General features: G+C 41.4%; 1 protein-coding gene across 2 annotated transcripts in view; it reads right to left on the reverse strand.

Annotated features, from left to right (window-relative positions):
- Positions 1-4,719: 4,719 nt before the first annotated feature.
- Positions 4,720-23,149, reverse strand: part of LOC138436881 (charged multivesicular body protein 3) — an 84,931-nt gene continuing 66,501 nt past the window's right edge. For both annotated transcript variants that reach the window (XM_069583184.1, XM_069583183.1), the window contains 3 exons: positions 10,227-10,348; positions 6,666-6,780; positions 4,720-5,252 (listed from right to left, as the gene is read on the reverse strand). In XM_069583184.1, the coding sequence (XP_069439285.1) occupies positions 5,107-5,252; positions 6,666-6,780; positions 10,227-10,348 (383 nt within the window). In that variant the 3' untranslated portion in view covers positions 4,720-5,106. The remainder of the gene's footprint in view (positions 5,253-6,665; positions 6,781-10,226; positions 10,349-23,149) is intronic.

Raw genomic sequence — 23,149 nt, forward strand, 5'->3', positions numbered from 1 at the left:
TTATTGTTCAAAACTGGACATTTAAATATTCCTGAATAACCCTGAAAATCAGAATCTTTCGCTTCCCCAGGATTTTCATTTCTCAGTTTCTGAAGGCTTAGCTGTGGTTCAGCCAGTATCTTAACAGAGATCTCCTTGAATGCTAGAAATTTAAAAAACAAACAAAAATACCTGTTCTGGTCTTCTATGGATTGGCTGTGTGCTTGGATACTCTTTATCACTTAGCCAGATCATTTATGATTCTAACTCAACCTTCACTTTCTGAATGCACCAAGCCTAGACCTACGGGTCTTTTCAGGTCTTTTCTGAGCATAATTCCTATCCCGGCTTTCTAAATTTTCCAGTATACCCAGTTGTTGTTGAATGCACTAAAAAAAAAAAAAACAAAAAACCAACAACAAACGTCTCCCTGGCTTTTCCTCCAGGTTTTGAGCAGTCTCTTGTATCTTTCAGCTGAAAAATTTTGTCCCAGGTGGCTGCACATTGAAAAAAAAATTCCATAACATGTTTTCAAGCAATACTTGATGCTCTTCCACCCTGGATAAATTCCAAGACAGGCAAACCAGAGATCAGCACCTTGTGTTATTCCTTCAGGATGGCCCTTAGACTGGGCCAAACATGGTAATTTGTGAACAAGGTCCTCTTCTCTTTCCCTGGAACTAGGGTCTCACATTTGAAAACGTGGGCTGCTGTCTTCAAGATGCTGCCAAGCTGTGACAGAGGTTTGGCAAGGGCAAATAAAAATGCCACAAAGCTGTTTTGTTTTTTTTTTTAAATACAATATTTTTCTTGGTTGTTGTAAACCTTTGTTTTCAAGTTCTGACTGTTTCTGGGACTTTTTCAATGTTTCTTTGGAAGGATAGGGGTTTGAAACTGTCCACTCCATTTTGCTGACATAATTTTGTACATATATTACATAAATGTAAGTATTTGTAAATGAGAACTCCCCTAGCTTAAGAAAAGGTATTTCCCTACTGTGGTTTAGACTTGAATTTCTGAAATGGCTCAGTGGCCAAGCAGTGTTCATTCTGGCATCTCAAAAGAAAAGTGCTTGGTTAAATAAACTTGGTTAAAGCATATGAAAGGCTGAGAAAAGTTAAAGAAGCCTGCTTTAGGTTTATTTCAGCCAAGCATTCCCCAAGCTTATTTTCACTTAAGGATCTTTCTTACTGGTGATACAGAATCGCTTTTCAAGGGCATTTGCCACCAGGGTAGGACAAGAAAAACGGTCCAATTTTTTAAAGCTTTGATTTTTCACAGTTGCTTCCATAAATATAGTTATGGAGCTGGATTTGGGGGAGAGGTGCACAGGCAGACAAGACTAGTGCTCTTTTGGAACAAACAGAAGTCATGACCCCTTCTCTGCAGGAGTTCTAAGACATACCTGTAAATATATCAGACAAGAAAGAGGGCCTAAGGCCATGTGTGCTGTACAACTGGCTCAAGAAGTCATCTCCAACAGACAATATGGGGAGAATGGGCAGGGACAGAGAAAGTCAAGTTATAATCTGCCTCGAGTGAACTGCTGGGTGATCACCACAAGCTGGACAGTGATTTTTAAAGAGTAAGCTGTGTTTGAGAAGAAAAAAAAAAAATGAGTTGATGGTGTGGAATGCTATTCTGAGTACCCTTGAAATTTTTTGGGGGTGGGGGCACCAAGTAGAATCATCTGTAGTTAGGGTGTGGCGAGTAGGAGCTGGTGCTGGAACTAAGTCAAGGGCTTGAGGTTTAGAGGAAAACTTTTATTGCAGGTGTTGACTTGGAAGGGCCAGAAGAATATCTGACTTACCTTGTTTCCGATGATACCCAACAGAGTACTGGGGGAAAATGGGATGTGTGGCCTAATAATGAGCCAACAGTGCTCTCCCCTTAGCCTGAAAATAGGGATGGAATGAAACCCTCAAACAATTAAAACAAACCAACCCTATATTTAGATCATTTTATTTGAATCGCTGAAAGAGTGGTTGTCATTATTCTGTCCATCCATGCACCTGGATAAACTCTGATTATCCACATAAGAACAAAAGTGCTCAGAGATTATGAGCATTCCTTAATTCCAAAATCATTCCATGAATAAATCAGCCAGATAAATGCAGTCATAAAACTCTATCCTGGCAATGTTAGTTCCTCTCGACTGGACCTGTAGATTCAAAGCAATTCTAATCAAAATCCTAAGCAAGTTATTTTGTGCATATTGACACATGAATTCTAAAGTTTGTTTAGAGATGCAAGAGACACAGAACAGACAATACAACGCTGAAGAACAAAGTTGGAGGACTGATGCTACCTGACCTCAAGACTTATTTATAAAGCTACAGTAATCAAGACAGTGTGGTACTGGTAAAAGAATAGGCAAATACATCAATGGAGCAGAACAGAGAGCCCTGAAATAGGCCCCCATAAATGCAGTCAATAGATCTCTGATGAAGCAGTGAGGGTAGTACACTGCAGCAAAGACCATCTTTCCAATAAATGGTGCTGGAATAACTGGACATCCACATGCAAAGAAATAAATCTAGACACAGACCTTACATGCTTTACAAGAATTAATCACAGACCACAGTGCATGCATGCTCAGTCATTCAGTCATGTCCGGCTCTTTGTGACCCCAGGTACTATAGCCTGCCAGGCTCCTTTGTCCATGGGATTATCCCAGCAAGCATACTGCAGTGGGTTGCCATTTTCTCCTTCAGGAGATCTGCCCAACCCAGGGATCAAACCTGTGTCTCCTGCATTGGCAGGCAGATTCTTCACCAATGAGCCACCTGGGAACCCCAAATGTAAAATACAAAAGTATAAGACTACTAATAAAATAACACAGAAAATCTAAGTGACCTTGGGTATGGCAGTGACTTTTAAGATCCAACATCAAAGGCACTATCATGAAATAACTGGTAAGATGGACTTCATTAATATTAAAAACTGCTCTGTGAGAAAAGCACGAAGAGAATTAGAAGACAAGCCACAGATTAGGAGAAAACATTTGCAAAGGATATTTCTGATAAAGGACTATTACCCATAGTACACAAAGAACTCTTAAACCTCAGCAATAAGAAAATGAACAACCCCCCCAAAAAAAAAAAAAAGAAAATGAACAACCCAATTAAAAATGGACAAAAGTTCTAAACAAATATCTCACCAAAGAATATATACATATGGCAAAAAAGTATATAAAAAGATGTTCAACATCATGTATCTTCAGGGAAATGCAAATTAAAACAAGATACTGTTTCACACTAGGACAGTCAAAATGCAAAACACAACATCAAATGCTGGTGAGGACGTGGAGCAGTAGGAACTCACATCATTATTGATGGGAATGCAAAACAATACCGCCACTTTGGAACTGTCAGCTTTTTACAGAACCAGACATACTCTTACCATATGATCCAGCAATTGTGCTCCTTGTTATTCACCTAAATGAGGTGAAATGTATGTCTACACAAAGACCTGCACACAGACATGTATGGCTTTATTCACAGCTGGTGAAACTTTGGAGCAACCAAAATGTCCTTCCACAGGTGAATGTCTAGTGTAGTGCCTGTGAGCAATGAAATATAATTCAGCACCAAAAAGGACCTATCAAGCCATGAAAAAGACACGGAGGAAACTTACATGCATATTACTAAATGTAAGAAGGCAATCTTACAGGGCTACATACTGTAGGATTCCAGGAATAAACATACTTCTGGGATGTGATATGTCAATACATCTAAGTGGGAGACTGCATGTGTCAGGGCAAGAGGTATTTATGGGAACTCTATTTTCTGCTCAATTTTGCTCTGAACCTAAAACTTCTTTCAAAAGAATTTTACTTAAAAACTGAACTGTATCCTGACGATAAGATCAAGAGTAAGAGGACAGTGCCCTGGATTGGAGAGTCCCATTTTGCAGGATGAGAGGAAAAGTTCCTCAGTGCAGCACATCCAATACATTCACATTTCTCCATACAACCTACAGAAACCAACCTGGGGGACAGTGGCCGGGGTTTTTTCCCTACCTGTGTAGGGCACATAAGACATGGACCAGAGGGATTTGGGTTGAACCCCAGTTCTGCCATTTTATGATTTAGAGTATGTCACTTCAGCAAGCTGAGGTGTTCTCCTAATTTGTGAAGACAGAATGATCACATATGTTCAACAGCTTTGTAAACTGTCAGGCCCACAAAAATATAGGTCGCTATTGCTGAATGATTTAAAAATGTCACTTAGAAATGTGTGAATCATTTACACTGCATGACTGCACCATGCCTTCTCATTGGTCAGCTCCTGGCTTTGAGAAAGCACTGATATGTACGCACATATCCCATACATCCAAGACAACCAGCTTAACACAGGAGAAGGCAATCAGAGGGTGATAGAGGCCTAACCCCACTGCTGTCCACAATCTGCAGTGGGAAGGAAAAAGCTGCAGACACACACACCTGCCTCAGGCCAATATAATATAGCCACCCAGCCCACAAGACAAGGGGTCACAATTCCCAGGCATCCTTTTGCTTATACAAAGCTGACAAACACAGGAAGAGTAGCTGGCAAAGCACCTTGTGGAGGCTGAGGAGCAGCGTCCGCTGAGCAGAAGTGCCTTCCATTGAGCTTCCGAGTCCCACATGCCCTGCTGTAACACCTCCTCTTTCCATGGCTGACACAGGACATAATTTGGGACAAGAGACACCTTGCAAGCTCAATCACCTTGCACCTGACAATCTATGATAAGACCAAGTGTTAAAGCAGAAATTTATTAAAATCCATTTATATAGTGTTTTACAGGCCAGAAAAAGAAAGTACAGAGTCCTCAACATTCAGGCAATCAACTCTACTCTCTGAAGTACACTGTGAGAAGACAAGACTTCTTTGCCCTCATCCCCTAAAAAGATAACTTCTATTTACACTCCTGAAAATGATGCATTTATTACACCACCTCTCAAGAACAATCTCACTGAATCCCAAGCCTCTGCAGAAAGAGAAGAGAGAATAGTAAAGAACCTTCTCCAGAATGCAGTGTCTCACCCAGAGGTGTAGTGCAAAAGATACAGAAATGGCAGAGGCTTCAAGGAGGGTGCGCCCTGTGAAGGGCCCAGGAGGAAAGCCTGCGGCCGGCTAGGACGCCCTAGCTGCGGAGTGTGGCCAGACGGGACTGCATGGCCTCCAGGGCCTCTTCCTCCTCCTCCTCATCTTCTGATGCAGCCATCGCTCCTGAAGGTTCAGGCTCTGGGAGGGCGTCTGTCACCTTACTAGGTGCTTTGCCTAAGGCCCCTGTAAAGAAACAGTACACAGGTCAACAAAACATCAGCTTAAGCAGTGGCCCCTCATTTCCTTTGTCTTCATACCTGGTTCAACTTGACAAGAACAGAAAAGGGGCAACGAAACACCTGTTTTGGTGGGGCTACTATGACCGATGTGCACAGACACCAACTTCTAATATCAAAGTCACAGTAACTAAAGATTCTGATTTTAACAATTTTGATTCTGAAGCTCTTGATCTAAATCCCTAAACACTAGTGAGTACTTAATTTTCAAGATTCATGAAGATGTTAAATATTCTCTCTCAGTAACACTAAATTGTTTCTAAATCATTACAAAACATTTTCTTGGAGCGTTCTTTCCCCCCAATAGTTGAAAACAAATAAAAATTAAATCTAGTGAGTTTTGTTAAAACATAAAACTCAGAAAGTCTAGAAGTGAAAATACAGTTTAAAAGCTCATGAACCATCCCTCATAGATAACTATTCTTTTTATTTATCCCCCTGCTAGACTTTTTCAATAGATGTGTTTTTTTAAACAATATGTATTTCAGTAACAGTGCTCTCTTCACATGTTATGAACATCTTTCCATGTCAATAAATACATCTCTGTGTAACAACAACTATAACATATTCTATTACCATAGATGTAACACAATGGATTTAACCAATATTCTATTATTAGGCACTTAGCTTGTTTCAAACTTTTCACTATTATCAATAATACTACAGACATCCTTGAGCTAAATCTTAAATTACTAGAGTAAGTTCCCAGAAGCCAATCTGTGAGCTCAGGAGCTTTGCTACTGCCACACTGCTTTCAAGAAAGTCTATACTAGTTTAAGCTCCTGACAGCAGAATACAGGACCAAAAAATTCTTTATCTTTGAATTTTATAAAATATAGATATTATGCTTGTTTTTCAAGTAATAACTTGCATAATCCAAAGTAAGAAATGTGGAGGCTTCCCAGCTGGCTCAGTAAAGAAACCTGGTAAAGAATCTGGCTGCCAATCAAGGAGACGCAGGTCTAGAAGGATCCCACATGCTGAAGAGCAACTAAGCTTGTGCGCCACAACTACTGAGCCTGTGCTCTAGAGCCCCAAAGCCACAACTACTGTGCTCTTACGGCACAACTAGTAAAGCCTGTGTGCCCCAGAGCCCATGCTCCACAACAAGAGGAGCCACCACAATGAGAAGCCCGCACACCACAACTAGAGTCCCCGTGCTTGCCACAGCTAGAGAAAAGCCTGTGGGCATCAACAAAAACCAAGCACAGACAAACATAAATTAAATGAAAATTAAAAAATAAAGTAAGAAATGTGGAAGGGAGTTAGAACCTGAAGAAAAAGCTACTAGTTAATCTTATGAATGCAGGGAGGATGGCCACAAAAGGAGAGGAGAAAGAGGAAGGGTCTTGGGTCATACCTGCGGTGATTTCAAACAGAATTCTGTCAATTTCCATCTCTGCTGCTTCTTCCATTTCTTCTTGATCGTCCATGCTTTCAAAAGTGTCCTCTAATATCTCTTCTATGATCCCAGCCTAAATATAGAATAAACCATGTCACTTCCCACAACTGTTAAATCCATTCCTCGCAGATGTCCCTGGGGGCCCAGCTCACCAACTGAGCTCTGGTGTCTATGAGTCCAGTCCACCCTTCCCAGGTCTAAGCCACAGGAAACACCACATGCTGTCTGCCCTCTCTGAAGGAAGCAAAAAGCCAAAGGGAAACTGCTCTCCAAATTTAGTACTAAGGTTGGAGGGGGGCCTCTATCAGCAGTTTCACAGAGTAACTCAGACGATAATGCAGCACGTGGGGAACAACCTGCTGAGACGAGAGGGTGCTGTCTCAGGAAGCATTTGCCCTGATGTCGCAAATCTATGAGCCCAGGAGTTCAGACACAGTATCAAAATAGGCTGGAGTCACAGAAGACACTATGATAACAAATACCAAGAGCAGGGTGGGGCTCCATGGAACCCAGTAAAGGCCTGTACTCCAGCAGGTCCACGTGATAGCTGCTGGCCCAGAGTCAGTCTGACGGGTCTGGTAAGGATCAGTCAATTCACCAAAACCTAAGAGAACTGATAAGTCAACGTTTCTGGACCCAACAAGGCAGTGTCCACACTCCCTACAGTGAGTCCCATGCCCAGCAGCCCGATGCCAGCCAATCAGCCTACTTCATTCTCAAGAGCACAGCCCCACTACAGACACAAGAAAACTGCCTTCTAACACCGGCCAACAGTGCCCCTCGCGGAGCAGCGTCCTGCGAGCATGAGATCACGTGTGGCAGCTCCAGCCCTTGCTCCGCCACACTCAGGCAGGGCAGGACCCTCACCGACTGTGCTGACAGCATCAGACTTAAAGCAAGCCCTCTGTCCTGCTGTCAGACCACTCAGGTGATTCTTAATGTATCAATCTAGCTAGTTCTGTATTCTGCCCATGCTCAGACCCTTTTCCTCCAAACAAAATGAACCAACAAATTCACATTCAAGGTTGCAAGTGGAGCCCTCTGGCCTGGGAGAATGGATCTTACTGCTGGATCAATACATACTAACTCGGTTAAAAGAGCCCAGGGGAACCTGACTCGAACAGCCTTCCACATCCTGGAGGAGTAAGTGGCCATTCATTTATTCATTCATCCAGCTAGCAACCATTCATTCACCAAATGTCTGCTTTGTGCCACAGACAGCCCTGGGTCTGGAGACTCATGGAATGGGTAAGACTGTTTCTTTGCCCTTGATGTGCTGAGACCCCAGCAGAAGCTTCCGTTTGCAGCTAGAGAGGCATCCTTGTATGAATTTAGGAAATATTATCTACTACATACATGCCTTCCTCCAAAGCTATATTATTTTCAGTGCTCAGAAACTTTTGTGGAAGAGATTCCAGATTCTAAAATCAATACCCCACCCTCAGATCTCAGTGGCTTATGGGTCAGTGAGCAGGCATGAAATCACTCCAAGAAGGACCATGTTAACCAGCTCTAGATAGACAGACATCACAACGTGGGGTGAGACACCCACGTATCACTCTCAGAGGATACATCCCACTAACCTGGTTCCATCCTGATCACTGCTCAGGGATTTCTCCTTCCAAAGACCTGGGTTCTGGGCTTTTGATGCTGCCTTTCTTTTAACTTTCTTCTCCTCTTCCCCTCTCCTGGGCTCAGGAGCCCTGTTTACAACTCAAGTTCATACATCCAATCCCCTGGGAGGAAGGGAGGCAGGTTCTCTGCATTGCCATACAGGAGGATTCTCAGGCCACAGGCTCACAGCTGTGAAGCAGCACTGGTGGGTCTGCCTAGCACCAAGTCCTCTGGTACAGCTCAGGCCTTTGTGCTCCAACCCCAGGCCTGTCCTCTCCTACCAAGGCCACTCAGGCAAGTCACCTGGCAACTTGAAGACTCAGTTTCCTACTCCTGTGTAAAACAGGGAAGAAAATACCAACATCTCAAGGTGGCTGGGAGAACTCTCCAGCAGAGCGTGTGTGCTACACCACAGGCAGCTGGGGGCTCAGTAATAGCACACTCCTGAGCCCTGTCCCCCATCCAAAGCCACTGGTGCAGGTCCCTGCCAGGCCCTGGTCCTGGGGCAGCAGGTGTTTACTGCTTTCTAATTGGTTCTCAGTTCCTTTATCTGGGCTTCCCTGGTGGCTCAGATGGTAAAGAATCCACCTGCAATGCAGGAGACCTAGGTTTGATCCCTGGGTTGGGAAGATCCCCTGGAGAAGGCAATGGCAACCCACTCCATATTCTTGTCTGGAGAATCCCATGGACAGAGGAGCCTGGTGGGCTAAGTCCATGGGGTCACAAAGAGTCTAGCACAACTGAGAAACTTCACTTTCTGGTCTAAGACAGGGGTCAGCCAGCTACAGGCCAAACCCAATCCACTGCTGACTTTTACAAATAATGTTTTATGAGAACACAGTCATGCTCATTTGTTTACATATTATCTACAGCTATTTTTAAACTACAAAGTAGAGTTGAGTAGTTACAACAGAGACCTATGGCCCAGGAAATAAAACATACATTTACTATCCAGCCCTTTACAAAAAAACTTTGCCAACCCCTGGTCCTGAACCACCTGCCTTGCCTGCTTCACTAACACTCCTCTGGTACAAATGGAGGAACCTGGGTTTTCTGCTGTTTCCTTGTTCACCTCAGAGTCCATAATCCTGAGCTCCCCAAACTCTGGGAACCCACCTCCCCTGGAGATCTACATACACCATTGCTTCTTCTAAGGAAAAATGGCAATCTGACCCAGCCTCTGCCATGCTCAGCCCAGACAACTTCAGTGTTAACAGCCTCTGTCCTCTAGAAGAATGGATAAAGACGATGTGGTATATAAATACCATGGAATATTACTCAGCCATTAAAAGAATGAAATAAGGCTATTTGCAGCAACATGGATGGACCTAGAGAGTGTCATATTGAGTGAAGTCAGACAGAGAAGGAAAAATATCATACGACATCCCTTATATGTGGACTCTAAAAGGAAATGACCCAAATGAACTTACTTACAAAACAGAAAGAGACTAACAGACTGAGAAAAGAATTCATGGTAGTTGGGGGGAAGGTCATGTACACACTGCTGTATTTAAAATGGATAACAAACAAAAACCTATTGTATAGCACGTGGAACTCTGCTCAATGTTATGTGCTAGCATGGATGGGAAGGGGGTTTGGCATAGAACAGATACATGTATATGAATGGCTGAGTCCCTTCACTTCACCTGAAACTATCACAACATTGTTAATTGGCTATACACCAATTTTTGTTTTGTTTTGTATTTTGTCCTGGTGTTAAACAAAATAATTAAAAAAATAAAATACAAAAAAAAAAAAAAACAAAAAAAATCCATCGCTTCTATCCTCAAAATCATGTCTGCTGGGCCACAATGACGTGTCTGCTCCTGTCCACACTGGCCCAGGCTCTGCCGCTGGCTGACTCCTAGTGCTCTGGAAGAGGACACAGGGTCAGCCCCAGGTCACCTTCATCATCTCTTTGGACAGCTCCCGCATGGTGGCCTGGATTTCCGGGATCTTTACAAGACTCTGCATGGCCTTCATCACTTCTGTGCTCTTCTGCAGGGAACCAGCCACTCGCAAAACCGCTGAAAGGCAAAGACGACAGCATCGCTCAACACAATGTGGCACAGGATGGAACAGACAGACAGGCAAATCACAAGCTACTCTGATAAAAGCCAGGAGTGGGCGGGCTCCCAGAGCTATTTATGTACCTGTAGACTGCATGACTGTGCTGGCTGACCGAGACTGACTTTGCTAAACTGTGTGCTACTTTGGCTACAATCGGTACAAATTCTTCAGGCACACCAAGACTCACACCTGAAGGCCTGAGTCTGACCCTGAGGGAATGAAGCTAGCTAGGAACAACTGTGACATCAGGACAAGTCACACACAGAAGAATGTCTCTAGGCCTTGCCAGGGCCAGACTGGAAAAGAGGCTTTAGGCAACCCAAGCAACGCTTCCCACACACCAGCTGATGGATTGCGGCTGCTCTGGGAGGGACCTGCTACTGGTCAACAGGAAAATAAGAGAAAATGTGTGTTAGTGTAAGGTGGCTACAGTTAGAAAAAATTCTCTATAGTCCAAGATCACACACATACTATATATTCTTCTTTTCAATATTTATTTATTTGACTGTGTGGAGTCTTAGTTGAGGCACACAAGATCTTTCGTGCAGCATGCAGGCTTCGTTGCCCTGAGGCATGTGGGATCTCAGTTCCCCAACCAGGGATCAAAACTACCTCCCTTGCACTGGAAGGTGGATTCTTAACCCCTGGACCGTCAGGGAAATCCCCATATTCTTTAAAATAAATCATGGTAGTAACAAATTATGATTTCTCCCCCCATAAGTTTTTAACAGGTCAAAATAGAGTTGTTCAGTTCAGTTCAGTTGCTCAGTCATGTCTGACTCTTTGCGACCCCATGAACTGCAGCACGCCAGGCCTCCTGTCCATCACCAACTCCCAGAGTCCACCCAAACTCATGTCCATTGAGTCAGTGATGCCATCCAACCATCTCATCCTCTGTCGTCCCCTTCTCCTGCCCTCAATCTTTCCCAGCATCAGGATCTTTTCAAATGAGTCAGCTCTTTGCATCAGGTGGCCAAAGTATTTGGAGTTTCAGCTTCAACATCCGTCCTTCCAGTCAACACCCAGGACTGATCTCCTTTAGGATGAACTGGTTGGATCTCCTTGCAGTCCAAGAGACTCTCAAAAGTTTTCTCCAACACCACAGTTCAAAAGCTTCAATTCTTCAGTGCTCAGCTTTCTTCATAGTCCAACTCTCACATCCATACACGACTACTGGAAAAACCATAGCCTTAACTAGACAGACCTTTGTTGTCCACCCTTCAAATCTGTTTTGAAATTTCATGAGACAAATGTTCTGAGAAATGCCTCGTGTTCATCTGTTAGCCAAAACAGGGCCCCCCAGCTACACTGGGAACCAGCACCCATCTACTGTCGGAATCCAGACTCCAGGAAGCTGTAGCAGCTAAGGGAAACAAGGGGCAAGGAATGGACGACCAGAGAAGTGCCCATCCAACACACTCAGTATTTTGTGATTTTTCTACAGGAGTAAGAAGTTCACTAGTTGCAGAGAATACTTCACTTCCCTTGCACTCTTAATTTCCTGTGAATAGGGAAAAGGCAGTATCAAGCATCTGTATGGCTAAAATAGGAATGAATTATGCCATTATAAAAAAGACAAATTCCAAAGTGTTGAAGTTACTACTGATTGTTGTAAAAAGGTAAATGATGGGAGGAAGAGAAGAAAGGTAAAAATAAAACAAATTTCACATAGTTCTGTTTGAATGATAAAAGCTGGATGTCTACACAGGCCGATGTTTTATTCTAATTTGCATCCTGAGTCTGTATCCCAGAGGGAGTGGCTCTGGGATTGAACATGACATGTGTTCAATAAACTTTTTTGAAATAGCAAAAATAAATGGAAACAGAAAAATATGGTGTGACAAGTGTTAAGTTAAATACTGAAACATTTGCATTTTGAAAAAGGTATGAATTACTGATTGCTAAAAGAAATAAGAAAAGGAAGACTCAATATAGTGGGGAAAAGATGAATCAAAGCTGAATTTAGAAACAAAATTAATTCCAGCAATATTTAATTTGATAACCAGTCAAGCACTGGTGAAGTGGATTTTTAAAAGGACAAAATAAATGTATATGAACCCTGGAATCTCAAAACCAAAAGATATGAGAAAAATAAAAGATAGGACCAAAATATTTTTTCTGTTACACAAGGAAAAAAAGCACATGTCAGAAAAAAATTATTTTATAAGTAAACACAGTTATCCCCACAAGAGAATGAGAAAACAAGCCAAAAGCTGGAAGAAAAGATTTTCATCAGACATTTATGATGAAAAAGATAGCGGTCTAACATATACAAAGAACTCTTAAAGCTCTTAAAGTGTCATATTTACCATCAATGATAAATATCATCTATGTCATATTTATTATCTAATATGCTGCTGCTACTGCTAAGTCGCGTCAGTCGTGTCCGACTCTGTGCGACCCCATGGACGGCAGCCCACCAGGCACCCCGTCCCTGGGATTCTCCAGGCAAGAACACTGGAGTGGGTTGCCATTTCCTTCTCCAATGCATGAAAGTGAAAAGTGAAAGTGAAGTCGCTCAGTCGTGTCCGAGTCTTTGCAACCCCATGGACTGCAGCCTACCAGGCTCCTCTGTCCATGGGAGTTTCCAGGCAAGAGTACTGGAGTGGGTCGCCAGTGCCTTCTCCAATTATCTAATATAAGTATCTATATTTATCATCAATAAGGAAATGAACAGCCCAATTAAAAATAGGCAGGATACCTAAACAAGCAACTCAGAGAAGACATACAGATGGCAGAAAAAAGTGCACATAAAAAGATATTCAACATCCTATGTCATTAGGGAAATGCAAATTAAAACAACAATGAGGTACCAGTACACACCTATTAGACTGGACAAAACCCAAAACACTGATATCAAATGCTGGTGAGGATGTGGAGCAATAGGAACTCTCAGTCATTGCTGGTGGGAATGCAAAATGGTACAGCCACTTTAGAAGACGGTTTGTCAGCTCCTTACAAAACTAAATATATACTCTTAACATATGATCCGACAATAGACCTCCTTGGTATTTTAACTCAAAGGAGTTAAAAACTTATGTATACACAAAAACTTGCACATGAATGTTTACAAGAACTTTATTCATAATTGCCAAAACTCAGAATCAACCAAGATGTGGCTTGCAAGTGAACAATAATGGATAACAGAGTGTGGGACATCAACACAGTGAATATTAATCAGCACTAAAAAGAAATAAGCTTTCTTGAAAAAACATGGAGGAACCTTTTATGTATATTACTAAGTGAAAGAAGTCAATCTAGGAATTCCCTGGTGGTCCAGTGGTTAAAAATTCACCTGCCAATGCAGGGGACATGGGTTCAATCTCTAGTCTGGGAAGATTCCGTATGCCATGGAGCAACTAATAAGCCCATGCACTACAAGTACTGAGCCCATGTGCCCTAGAGCCTATACTCCACAACCAGACAGGCCACTGCAACGAGAAGTCTGTGCACTACAGTGAGAGAGTACCCCCCACTAGCGGCAACGAGAGAAAGCCCATGTGCAGTAATGGCGACCTAGCACAGCCAAAAATTAAATAGATAATAAATAAATATTTTTTTAAAAGAAAATCTAAAAGGCTACATACAGTATGATTCCAAGTATATATGACAGTCTCAAAAAAGGGAAAATTATGGAGACAGTAAAAAGATCAGTGATTGCCAGGAGTTAAGGGTGGGAGGGATGAATAGGCGGAGCACAGAAAATTTTCAGCTGTATACATTTCACAGTAAAATAAGAATCTCCAAAAATAAAAAGGTTAATATTCTACAGAAAACATAAAGTTAGCATTATAAAGGCTAGCTGACATTTAAACTGAGAAGGGTCACAGTCACGCAGAGGGGCTTGTGAAACACATGAGCATTTCACGCTTAGAGCGCTTTGTGCTTTCTATGATGGCTATTCTGACTGGCGCGAGGTGATACCTCACTGTAGTTTTGATTTGTATTTCTCTAATAATGAGCAATGCTGAGCATCTTTCCCTGTGTTTATCAGCCATCTGTATGTCGTCTTTGGAGAAACGTCTGTTTAGATCTTCTGCCCACTTTTTGATTGGGTTGTTTGTTTTTCTGGTATTGAGCTGCATGAGCTGCTTGTATATTTTAGAGATTAACACTTTTCATTTGCTATTACTTTCTCCTATTCTGAGGGCTATCTTTTCACCTTGTTTATTGTTTCCTTTGCTGTGCAAAAGTTTTTAAGTTTAATTAGGTCCTACCTGTTTATTTTCGTTTTTATTTCTATTACTCTAGGAGGTGGGTCATAGAGGATCTTGCTGTGGTTTATGTCAAGAAGTGTATTGCCTATGATTTCCTCTAAGAGCTTCATAGTTTCTGGCCTTACATTTAAGTCTTTAATCCATTTTGAGTTTATCTTTGTGTATGGTATTAGGAGGTGTTCTAGTTTCATTCCTTTACATGCAGCTGTCCAGTTTTCCCAGCACCAACATACTAAAGAGGCTATCTTTTCTCCGCTGTATATTCTTGCCTCCTTTGTCAAAGACAAGGTGCCCATGAAGCTTCTAGTAATTTAATATAAAATAAGTCATGGGAATGTAAAGACCCGCACAGGGAATTACAGTCAGTAATAATGCAATAACTTTGTAGGGTAACAGTCAGTAGATTTACTGAGGTGATCAAGTTGTAAAGTATATAAATGTCAAATCACTATTCTGTACATCTGAAACTAGTATAATAGGGTATGTTGATTACATGTCAATAAAAAAGAAAAAAAGCCAATCCTAAGAGGTTACTTACATATGAGCTGATTCCATTTGTATAACATTTCTGAAATAATAAAATTATAAAATTAATGTGGCAGCCAGGATGGGAGGGGAGTTTGGGGGAGAATGGATACATGTATACGTATGGCTAAGCCCCTTAGCTGTTCACCTGAAACTATTTTTTGGTAACCTGCTATACTCCAATACAAAATAATAAGTTAGGAAAAAAAAAAAAAACCAGATTACTGATTGCCAGATATAAAGAGAGGGTGGGGGTGGGAGGGGAGTGAGTGTGGTTACAGATGTGCGGCATGAGATATCCCTGTAAAGATGGAAACTGGAAGAATTCTAAAGCTTGACTGTATCAATGCCAACCTCCTGGTTGTAACACTTACTTTAACTCTGCAAAATGTTACCATTGGGGGAAAATGGGTACAGGGTATACACAGAATCTCTCTGTATTATTTCTTACAACTCTATGTATGTGAATCTACAATTCTCTCAAAAAGCTTAATTAAAAAAAAACCCTCAGAAAAGAGTATATAAAAACAAAGCAACATTATGTTACTATGCCTGCTAGAGTTACAAATGAAACACACACACACACAAATACAAGTTCTGCTATAAATTATAACAATAACCAAATATGGAAACAAAGCAGCTAAATATAGATTTAGCTTCATAATCATAGATGCAAAGACCAATGGAAATAGAATTCTGAGTCTGATTTCAATAATTAAAGCAACAAAATTACAAAGTTGTTTCCACTTATCACAGGTTCTTGTGGCAATTATAACTAAATTTAAATAAATCAGAAAAAAATATTAAAAATGGCATCAACAGTGAAATGCAATTCCCTGAGAGCAAGGGCCCCACAGAGCAACACACTCGCAAAAGCCATCTTAAACATGGCCATTATAAGCAGAATGAACAGTTATTAAGAAAATATGGAGTCTTACAATGATGTTTCACAAAGTTAAGGCACAAGGTGTCCAACTCTTTCTGACCCCATGGACCATACAGTCCATGGAATTCTCCAGGCCAGAATACTAGAGTGGGTAGCCTTTCCCTTCTCCAGGGGATCTCTGCAACCCAGGGATAGAACCCAGGTCTCCCACACTGCAGGATTCTTTACCAGCTGAGTCACCAGGGAAGCCCACTACAGGGATAGATAAGGCTTAAGATTCCAAAAGGCTGATTACCTCCAGCCACTCTCACCTAATGCCAACCATGGGCACTCACACTACACTTACAGCTGAGTAAAATAAGTATTCGTATGAATAATGACTAAAATCAAATATAAAACAATGGAGACAATCAATTCACTAGCGAGATGTTTTTTACCCTTTAAAATTTTTCTGTTTATATTGCATTTTGTTTGTGCAAGGAAAAATATTTCATATGAAAATGGTGAAGCTCTACAGAATTTGAATTTATAAAGTTTCATCCCCATTAAACTCTTAACTCCCCATTCCCCTCTCCCTCCACCTCTTGGCAACCACCATTCCACTTTCTCTATGATTCTGACTATTCTCGATACCTCACAGAAGTGGAATCACATAGCATCTGGCCTTTGGTGACAAGCATACTGCACTTAGCATAATGCCTTCAAAGTACCCAAAGTTGTAATGTGTCAGAACTTCCTCCTTTTTTATATTTTAAATATTTGGCTGCACCCTGCAGCATGTGAGATACTAGTTTCCTGAACAGGAATTGAACCATCGCCCCCTGCATTGGAAGGCAGAGTATTAACTACTGGACCACCAGTGGAAGTGAAAGTCGCTCTGTTGTGTCTGACTCTTTGTGACGCCATGGGCTATATATATATATAGTCCTTGGAATTCTCCAGGCCAGAATAATGGAGTAGATAGCCTTTTCCTTCTCCAGGGGGTCTTCCCAGCCCAGAGAAGTCCCCCAAACCTCCTTCCTTTTTAAGGCTGAACAGTAGTCCACTGAACTATATATACCATGTTTTGTTTATCCCTTCATCTTTCAGTGGACAACTGAATTGTCCTTACCTTTTGCCTGTTATGCAAAATGCTGCTATAAACATGGATGTAAAAATATCTGTTTGGAGTCCCTGCTTTCAATCCTTACTTATCCAGAAGTGGAATTTCTGGACCATATGATAGTTTTGTTTCCCGCCCCACCTTCTTAGCTTCTCTTAACTTTCTCTCCCAACCAAAACATACTCATCATCTGTCTTGTTCTGCAAGAAGCTGCTGTCAGAAAGTAACACTTGGAAAACATCTAATCATGACAATGTATTAATAGCTGACAGGGCTTAATACACCACCCCTCCCAGGGACATCTGCATTTGAAAAGAGAAACACCTTAAAGAGAAGAAATGACTTCATCAAATGGTGGCTTTTCAAACTGTAACAGGCTCAGGGTGGGATGGGGACATGGGAACTCATGTCACAGTATTTCTAGTTTTCTCTTCTCAGTCCGAAGATGTAGACGTCCCCCTCCCTCTCTGTTCTGGGTTCTATTATCAGTTACCTTCTCTGTTGTATTTAATTTGCCAACAGACAACATCTAACTATAAACCCCCTCAACAACTCTCCCAGGGGATTCCTCTGCCAGGCACTGTGCTGAGGTGCTGGGGAAGCAGGGTGACCTGCGTGGAGCCAGTCTGGACAGCCCCAAGTAGAGTCTTCTGTCTCTCTTAGGCCTGTTTCTCCCTCCTTCTGGGTTTCCAGAGTCTTTAAATGCCCTGTGCTCTTTCTGGGTTCAGAGTCTGGAGCACCTTAGGCTTATTTCTACCTTCACCACGTTCACTTACTTGGCATCCAGAGCAGTTCTCCAATGTCCTCTCTCCCACTCATCCTACCAGACTAACCCAGCTGGGCCCTGACCATCCCCTCTCAGGTCCCCCTGCCTCCTGCCTGGCTGCACCTGCAGCTGTGCTCACAGTACTCGATGAGGCTCTCTCCTGTCTAGGAGAGGAAGTCACCACCCTCAGCTGAGTGTTCCAAACTCTGACTGCAGATTACCTTTCCAGCCTCACCTCCCACTACCCTGTCAAGCACTCGTGTCACACTGAATCAAGGGCTGTTTGCTAAGCAGTCTGAACTACTCCACCTGTGCCTCCGGGCCCCCATTCCTCTACCTGGACGCCTCTCTAGCTCTCCCTCAGAGCTCTGCTTCTGCACCCCTTCTGCAGCTGATCTGCAGGGCCTCCACATTGGAATCTGAAAAGCCCCGCTCTCCTTACAGCTGTCCCAACTGTTTTCTTCACCTCCCTGCTCATCCTTTTCAGCCATCCTTCCCCGCCATCCTTCCCCTTTGCACCCAGGTACCCCAACCTCCCAGAACTACTTCCTTTAGGGTTCAAATACATAGTTCTTTTGGCCTAGGGCCTTCACATAGGTCGCTGACACTCTGGTTGGAATCAGCCCTCCCTTTAATTACTCATCCTTCAGATATCATCAGAGACTGAAAGGAGCCACCCTTGAGTGCATTTCCCTTTTATAATCTAGGGCAATGGCACCCCACTCCAGTACTCTTGCCTGGAAAGTCCCATGGACAGAGGAGCCTGGTAGGCTGCAGTCCATGGGGTCGCGAAGAGCTGGCACAACTGAGCGACTTCACTTTCGCTTTTCACTTTCATGCATTGGAGAAGGCAATGGCACCCCACTCCAGTATTCTTGCCTGGAGAATCCCAGAGACAGAGGAGCCATCTATGGGGTCGCACAGAGTTGGACACGACTGAAGCGACTCAGCAGCAGTAGCAGCAGTGCTCACTTTCACTTCTCACTTTCATGCACTACAGAAGGAAATGGCAACCCACTCCAGTGTTCTTGCCTGGAGAATCCTAGGGATGGGGTAGCCTGGTGGGCTGCTGTCTATGGGATCACACAGAGTCGGACACGACTGAAATGACTTAGCAATAGCAGCAGTGCTCATTACAATGTGCATTTATAAATACCCATTTACTTATTAAGTTTATCATTTTATTAGGTATGTTTCTTTTTACTAAATTTATTTATTTTTGCTTTTTACGCCAAAACTAGAGGCCAATGACTGTGTCTGTACAGTTCACTATTTTATGTCTGGTGCCCTGAAATATATCTGGCATATAATAGTGGCTAAAAGAAATGGATTTATTACATGAATTATAATTTTTCTCTTTGTAGCTTAAGCTACCTGCCTGAGAAGACTGCAGAAGCTTCTTATGAAACTCATACTTAATCCACTCTTTTCCCTCCCTCTCTCATAAAAAGAGGAAAGAAATAAGGAAGAAAAGGGTGGTGGGGAGAAGGCGCTCTGAGAAACAATGCAAGGAACATAAAAAAAATTTTTTTAAGCTATTAAGGAGGTAGGGAAGGAATGGACTAGGAGTTAAGGTTAGTAGATGCAAACTAGTACATACAGAATGGATGGAAAACAAGGCCCTACTATGGATGGAAAACAAGGTCCTACTACCATATGGCACAGGGAGCAATATTCAATGTCCTGGGTAAGCCATAATAAAAAAGAATGTATATTTTTAAAAACTATCAATAATAAATATTATATTCATGAAATAAGAATAAAATGATATTTTAAAAATAAAGATCAGAGAACTCTTTTCCAAAAATTAAGACAGATAAAATAAATTCAAGAAAAGAGACAAAAAATAGAGAAAATTTAGAAAGTGAGTTTAGAAGGCAGAACACAAAGACAAAATTGATGATGGTAACAAAAATTATATTTAGAACCCACACATATAGCAATTACCAAGGGCCAGGCACTGAATTAAGCCTCACAACTACCCTATGAGGAAGGTACTATTATTACTTCCAAAGTGAAAACAGGAAAGATTAAAAAAAAAAATTATAAAGGATCAGCCCAGGAAATCTAGTATTTGACTAAAATCTTTTCCTATCAGAAAGAAACAGAAAATACAGTGGAAATGAAATGATCACATTAACATACTCAAGACCTGAAAGACCAAGGAACATAAACGATGGAACTCTTTGTCTTTTAGAAACCCATGTGGAAACATCTGCAGAAGAAACTACAAGAAGTCTTGGATTCTCAGGGGGAAACACAGGGAGAAGTTGGGGATATAGTTGAAGTAAGGCTAGCCAAGATGCTTGGATGGGCATATTAGTTTTGACATACCCATTGAGAATGAGTGGAGATGCCAGCAATACCCTGCAAGTCAGGCCTGAAGATAAAAATCTGGATATCAATGGCGTTTAAAGGCACGAGGTTAGATGAGCTCACCTACAGGGAGAAAGGAAAGATGGAAAAGAGGAGAGGAGCTAGAAAGAGTATTTTAATGTAAGTATCAAATAGCAGACATTTTACTTTGCAGGTGTGATAAAGCCACAAAGACTATATATTTGAAACAACAATATATGTTGTTATGGGTATATATTTAAAGAATAACAGGCTCTTGACTATGCTGTGTTATGTTCTTTATTGGAAGTACATGCTACAGGAGAAGAGATTTTTTTCATGTAGATTAGTGAATATTTGTGAGCGGTAATTTCTTGATAAGATATTTTGGATTCAGTTCGTAGGAAGAAAAGGTGAATAGAAGAGCGTGATCAAGCCCACTAGCTCCCAGAGAGATGTTATAACATTTCTCAAAAATTAAAAAGTCTGACAAGGGCTGATGAAAAGGTTCAGAAAAAAGAACCCTCATCTGCTGCTGGTAGGAATACAAATTAGCCTCTTTGGAGAGTAATTCTGCAGTTCTAGTAGAATTTAAACCCAGCTATTTTTAATGCAGCAATTCCACTTCTGAGGATATAACTGTCCTAAAGAAAAACATGTGCAAAAGTGAAAAGACATTCATCGCAGCACTGTAAGTAATAGTAAAAACTGAAAAAAGCTTAAATGTCCATCAACAGGGAAAAGAAAAATAAAATGTGATACATTCAAAGGAGGCAATACCACCTAGGAGTTAAAAATATATATTCATCATCTCAAAACGTATTCATCATTAAGTTGGTATGGTAAATATCATACCAAAATATATTATTATATGGGTATATTTCAACCTTACAATGATAAATGGGAAACAATGCAGAATGAGACACAAAATATAATACTGTTTATATACATTTTAATATGATAATGGTTACCTCTGGGGAGGTTGAAAGAGAAGGGAATGGGGTTGGAAAGATATATCAGAGAAGCTTCAAGTTTAGTAATACTGCTTTCTAATATAAAAACTGAAGCAAATATAATAAAATGTCAAATTTCATTGGTTCTGAGTGTTAGGTACATGTGAAAGTCACTCAGTCTATCTGACCTTTGTGGCCCCATGGATATACAGTCCATGGAATTCTCCAGGCCAGAATACTGGAGTGGATAGCTGTTCCCTTCTCCAGGGGATCTTCCCAACCCAGGGATCGAACCCAGGTCTCCCACATTGCAAGCGGATTCTTTACCAGCTGAGCCACCAGGGAAGCCCAAGAATAATGGAGTGGGTAGCCTATCCCTTCTCCAGCGGATCTGCCGGACCCAAGAATCAAAGCAGGGTCTCCTGCACTGCAACTGGATTCTTTACCAGCTGAGCTACAAGGGAAGCCCTTGTTAGGTACATAAGCATCCAATATATTATCTTTGCAACTGGGGAGAATAGTCTATGTATATAGTGTCTTATTCATAGGAAGAGAAAACGCAAAATAAGCTGAACGTTTTCTGATGTTGATCCAATAAAGGAAATGCTGAAAAAATTTTAAATAATCTTATCATAGTCAATTGAACACGTACCTTTTCAGCTGGCTGCAGAAAAAACAGAAGTAAATATGAAGCTTTCACTGATGGCTGTAAAGGGTATTTAGTTTTCAAAATAACAGTAAGATTACAGTTTCTCTCTGGTACTGAATACTCGGCTTGTCCAAAAGGCATATGTGTAGGTTATTTATCCAATATTTAAACAGCCTAAATACATCACTTTTGGGCTAAAATAACAGTTTTTAAAAGTTAAGAAGATACAGTACAAATAGTTTGTCTTATTTTTCTTTAACTCTTTCTCAATTCATGGATTATTTTCTTCAGTATCTGGAGAAAGAAACTGATACATTCACTATTAGGCATAGTGAAAATAAAAACCCACATCCAAATGTTGAAATTGAACATAAAGAAATACTTTCAGAGCCAAATACAACCAAATAATGAATCAGGCACTCATGTGGCACCAGCCTCTAAACTGAAACATTCAAGTCTTCTAATTCTTGAATGTGATGTACTCATCAGAATAGTAACTGACAGAGTTGAAGATGCTGTTTGTTTTTTTTTCTGGCCATGCCATACAGCTTGTGGGATCTTAGTTCCTGAGACCAAGGCTTAAACTTGGGCCCTGACAGTGAAAGCATGAGGTCCTAACCAGTGGACCACCAGGGAATTCCCTGAAGATATCCTTTAGTGGAAAAATTTCCCTGTAATTTCAGAGTCTGTACTCTGTCGAATTACCTGACAGTCATTTGCTGCCATTCTCAAAGAACTCTAGTTCTGGGTTAGGATTTCTTCATTTAGCCAAAGTTAAGTAAGAACAGAAACCAACTGGATGTAAAATGTAACCTATGCCTCAAGCTGTGAGTGACCTGGAGACAGATGCCTGTGAAAGATGGCAAACCATATTATACTGGATTCTGAAAGCTAAGTAGATTAGTAGGTTTCTTCTTAAATATTATGAGTTAAAAAAAAAATTAAGTCCATATGTATGCTGAATACCTAATACATGGCTGGCAGGTTCCTAAGATGTAAGAAAGCCTCAGGCTGAGACCAGAGATGAGGCCAAGAAGGAGGAGAGTAAAAGCCGAAGCCAAGCTTAGACTATGTAAAATCCTACTTGAGGCAGCTCTGGGTCCAGGACAGAGGAAGCTCTTTCTTCGTCCTCTCTAAGGCCTGGGCCCACTTCTTATTCCTAGGACTCAACCTTCAGGTCATTTTTCAACACTGTTCACATGAGGAAATAGCCTAAATTCTAAAGAAGTAGGTTGAGCTATAGACGTTCCCATTACTTCAACAACACCGGCAAAAGTAAATCAATAACAGTAAAATATAAATGAAAGTAGTAAGTATTATTTTGCT

Source organism: Ovis canadensis, chromosome 3, assembly GCF_042477335.2.
Source record: "Ovis canadensis isolate MfBH-ARS-UI-01 breed Bighorn chromosome 3, ARS-UI_OviCan_v2, whole genome shotgun sequence".
NCBI lineage: Eukaryota > Metazoa > Chordata > Mammalia > Artiodactyla > Bovidae > Ovis > Ovis canadensis.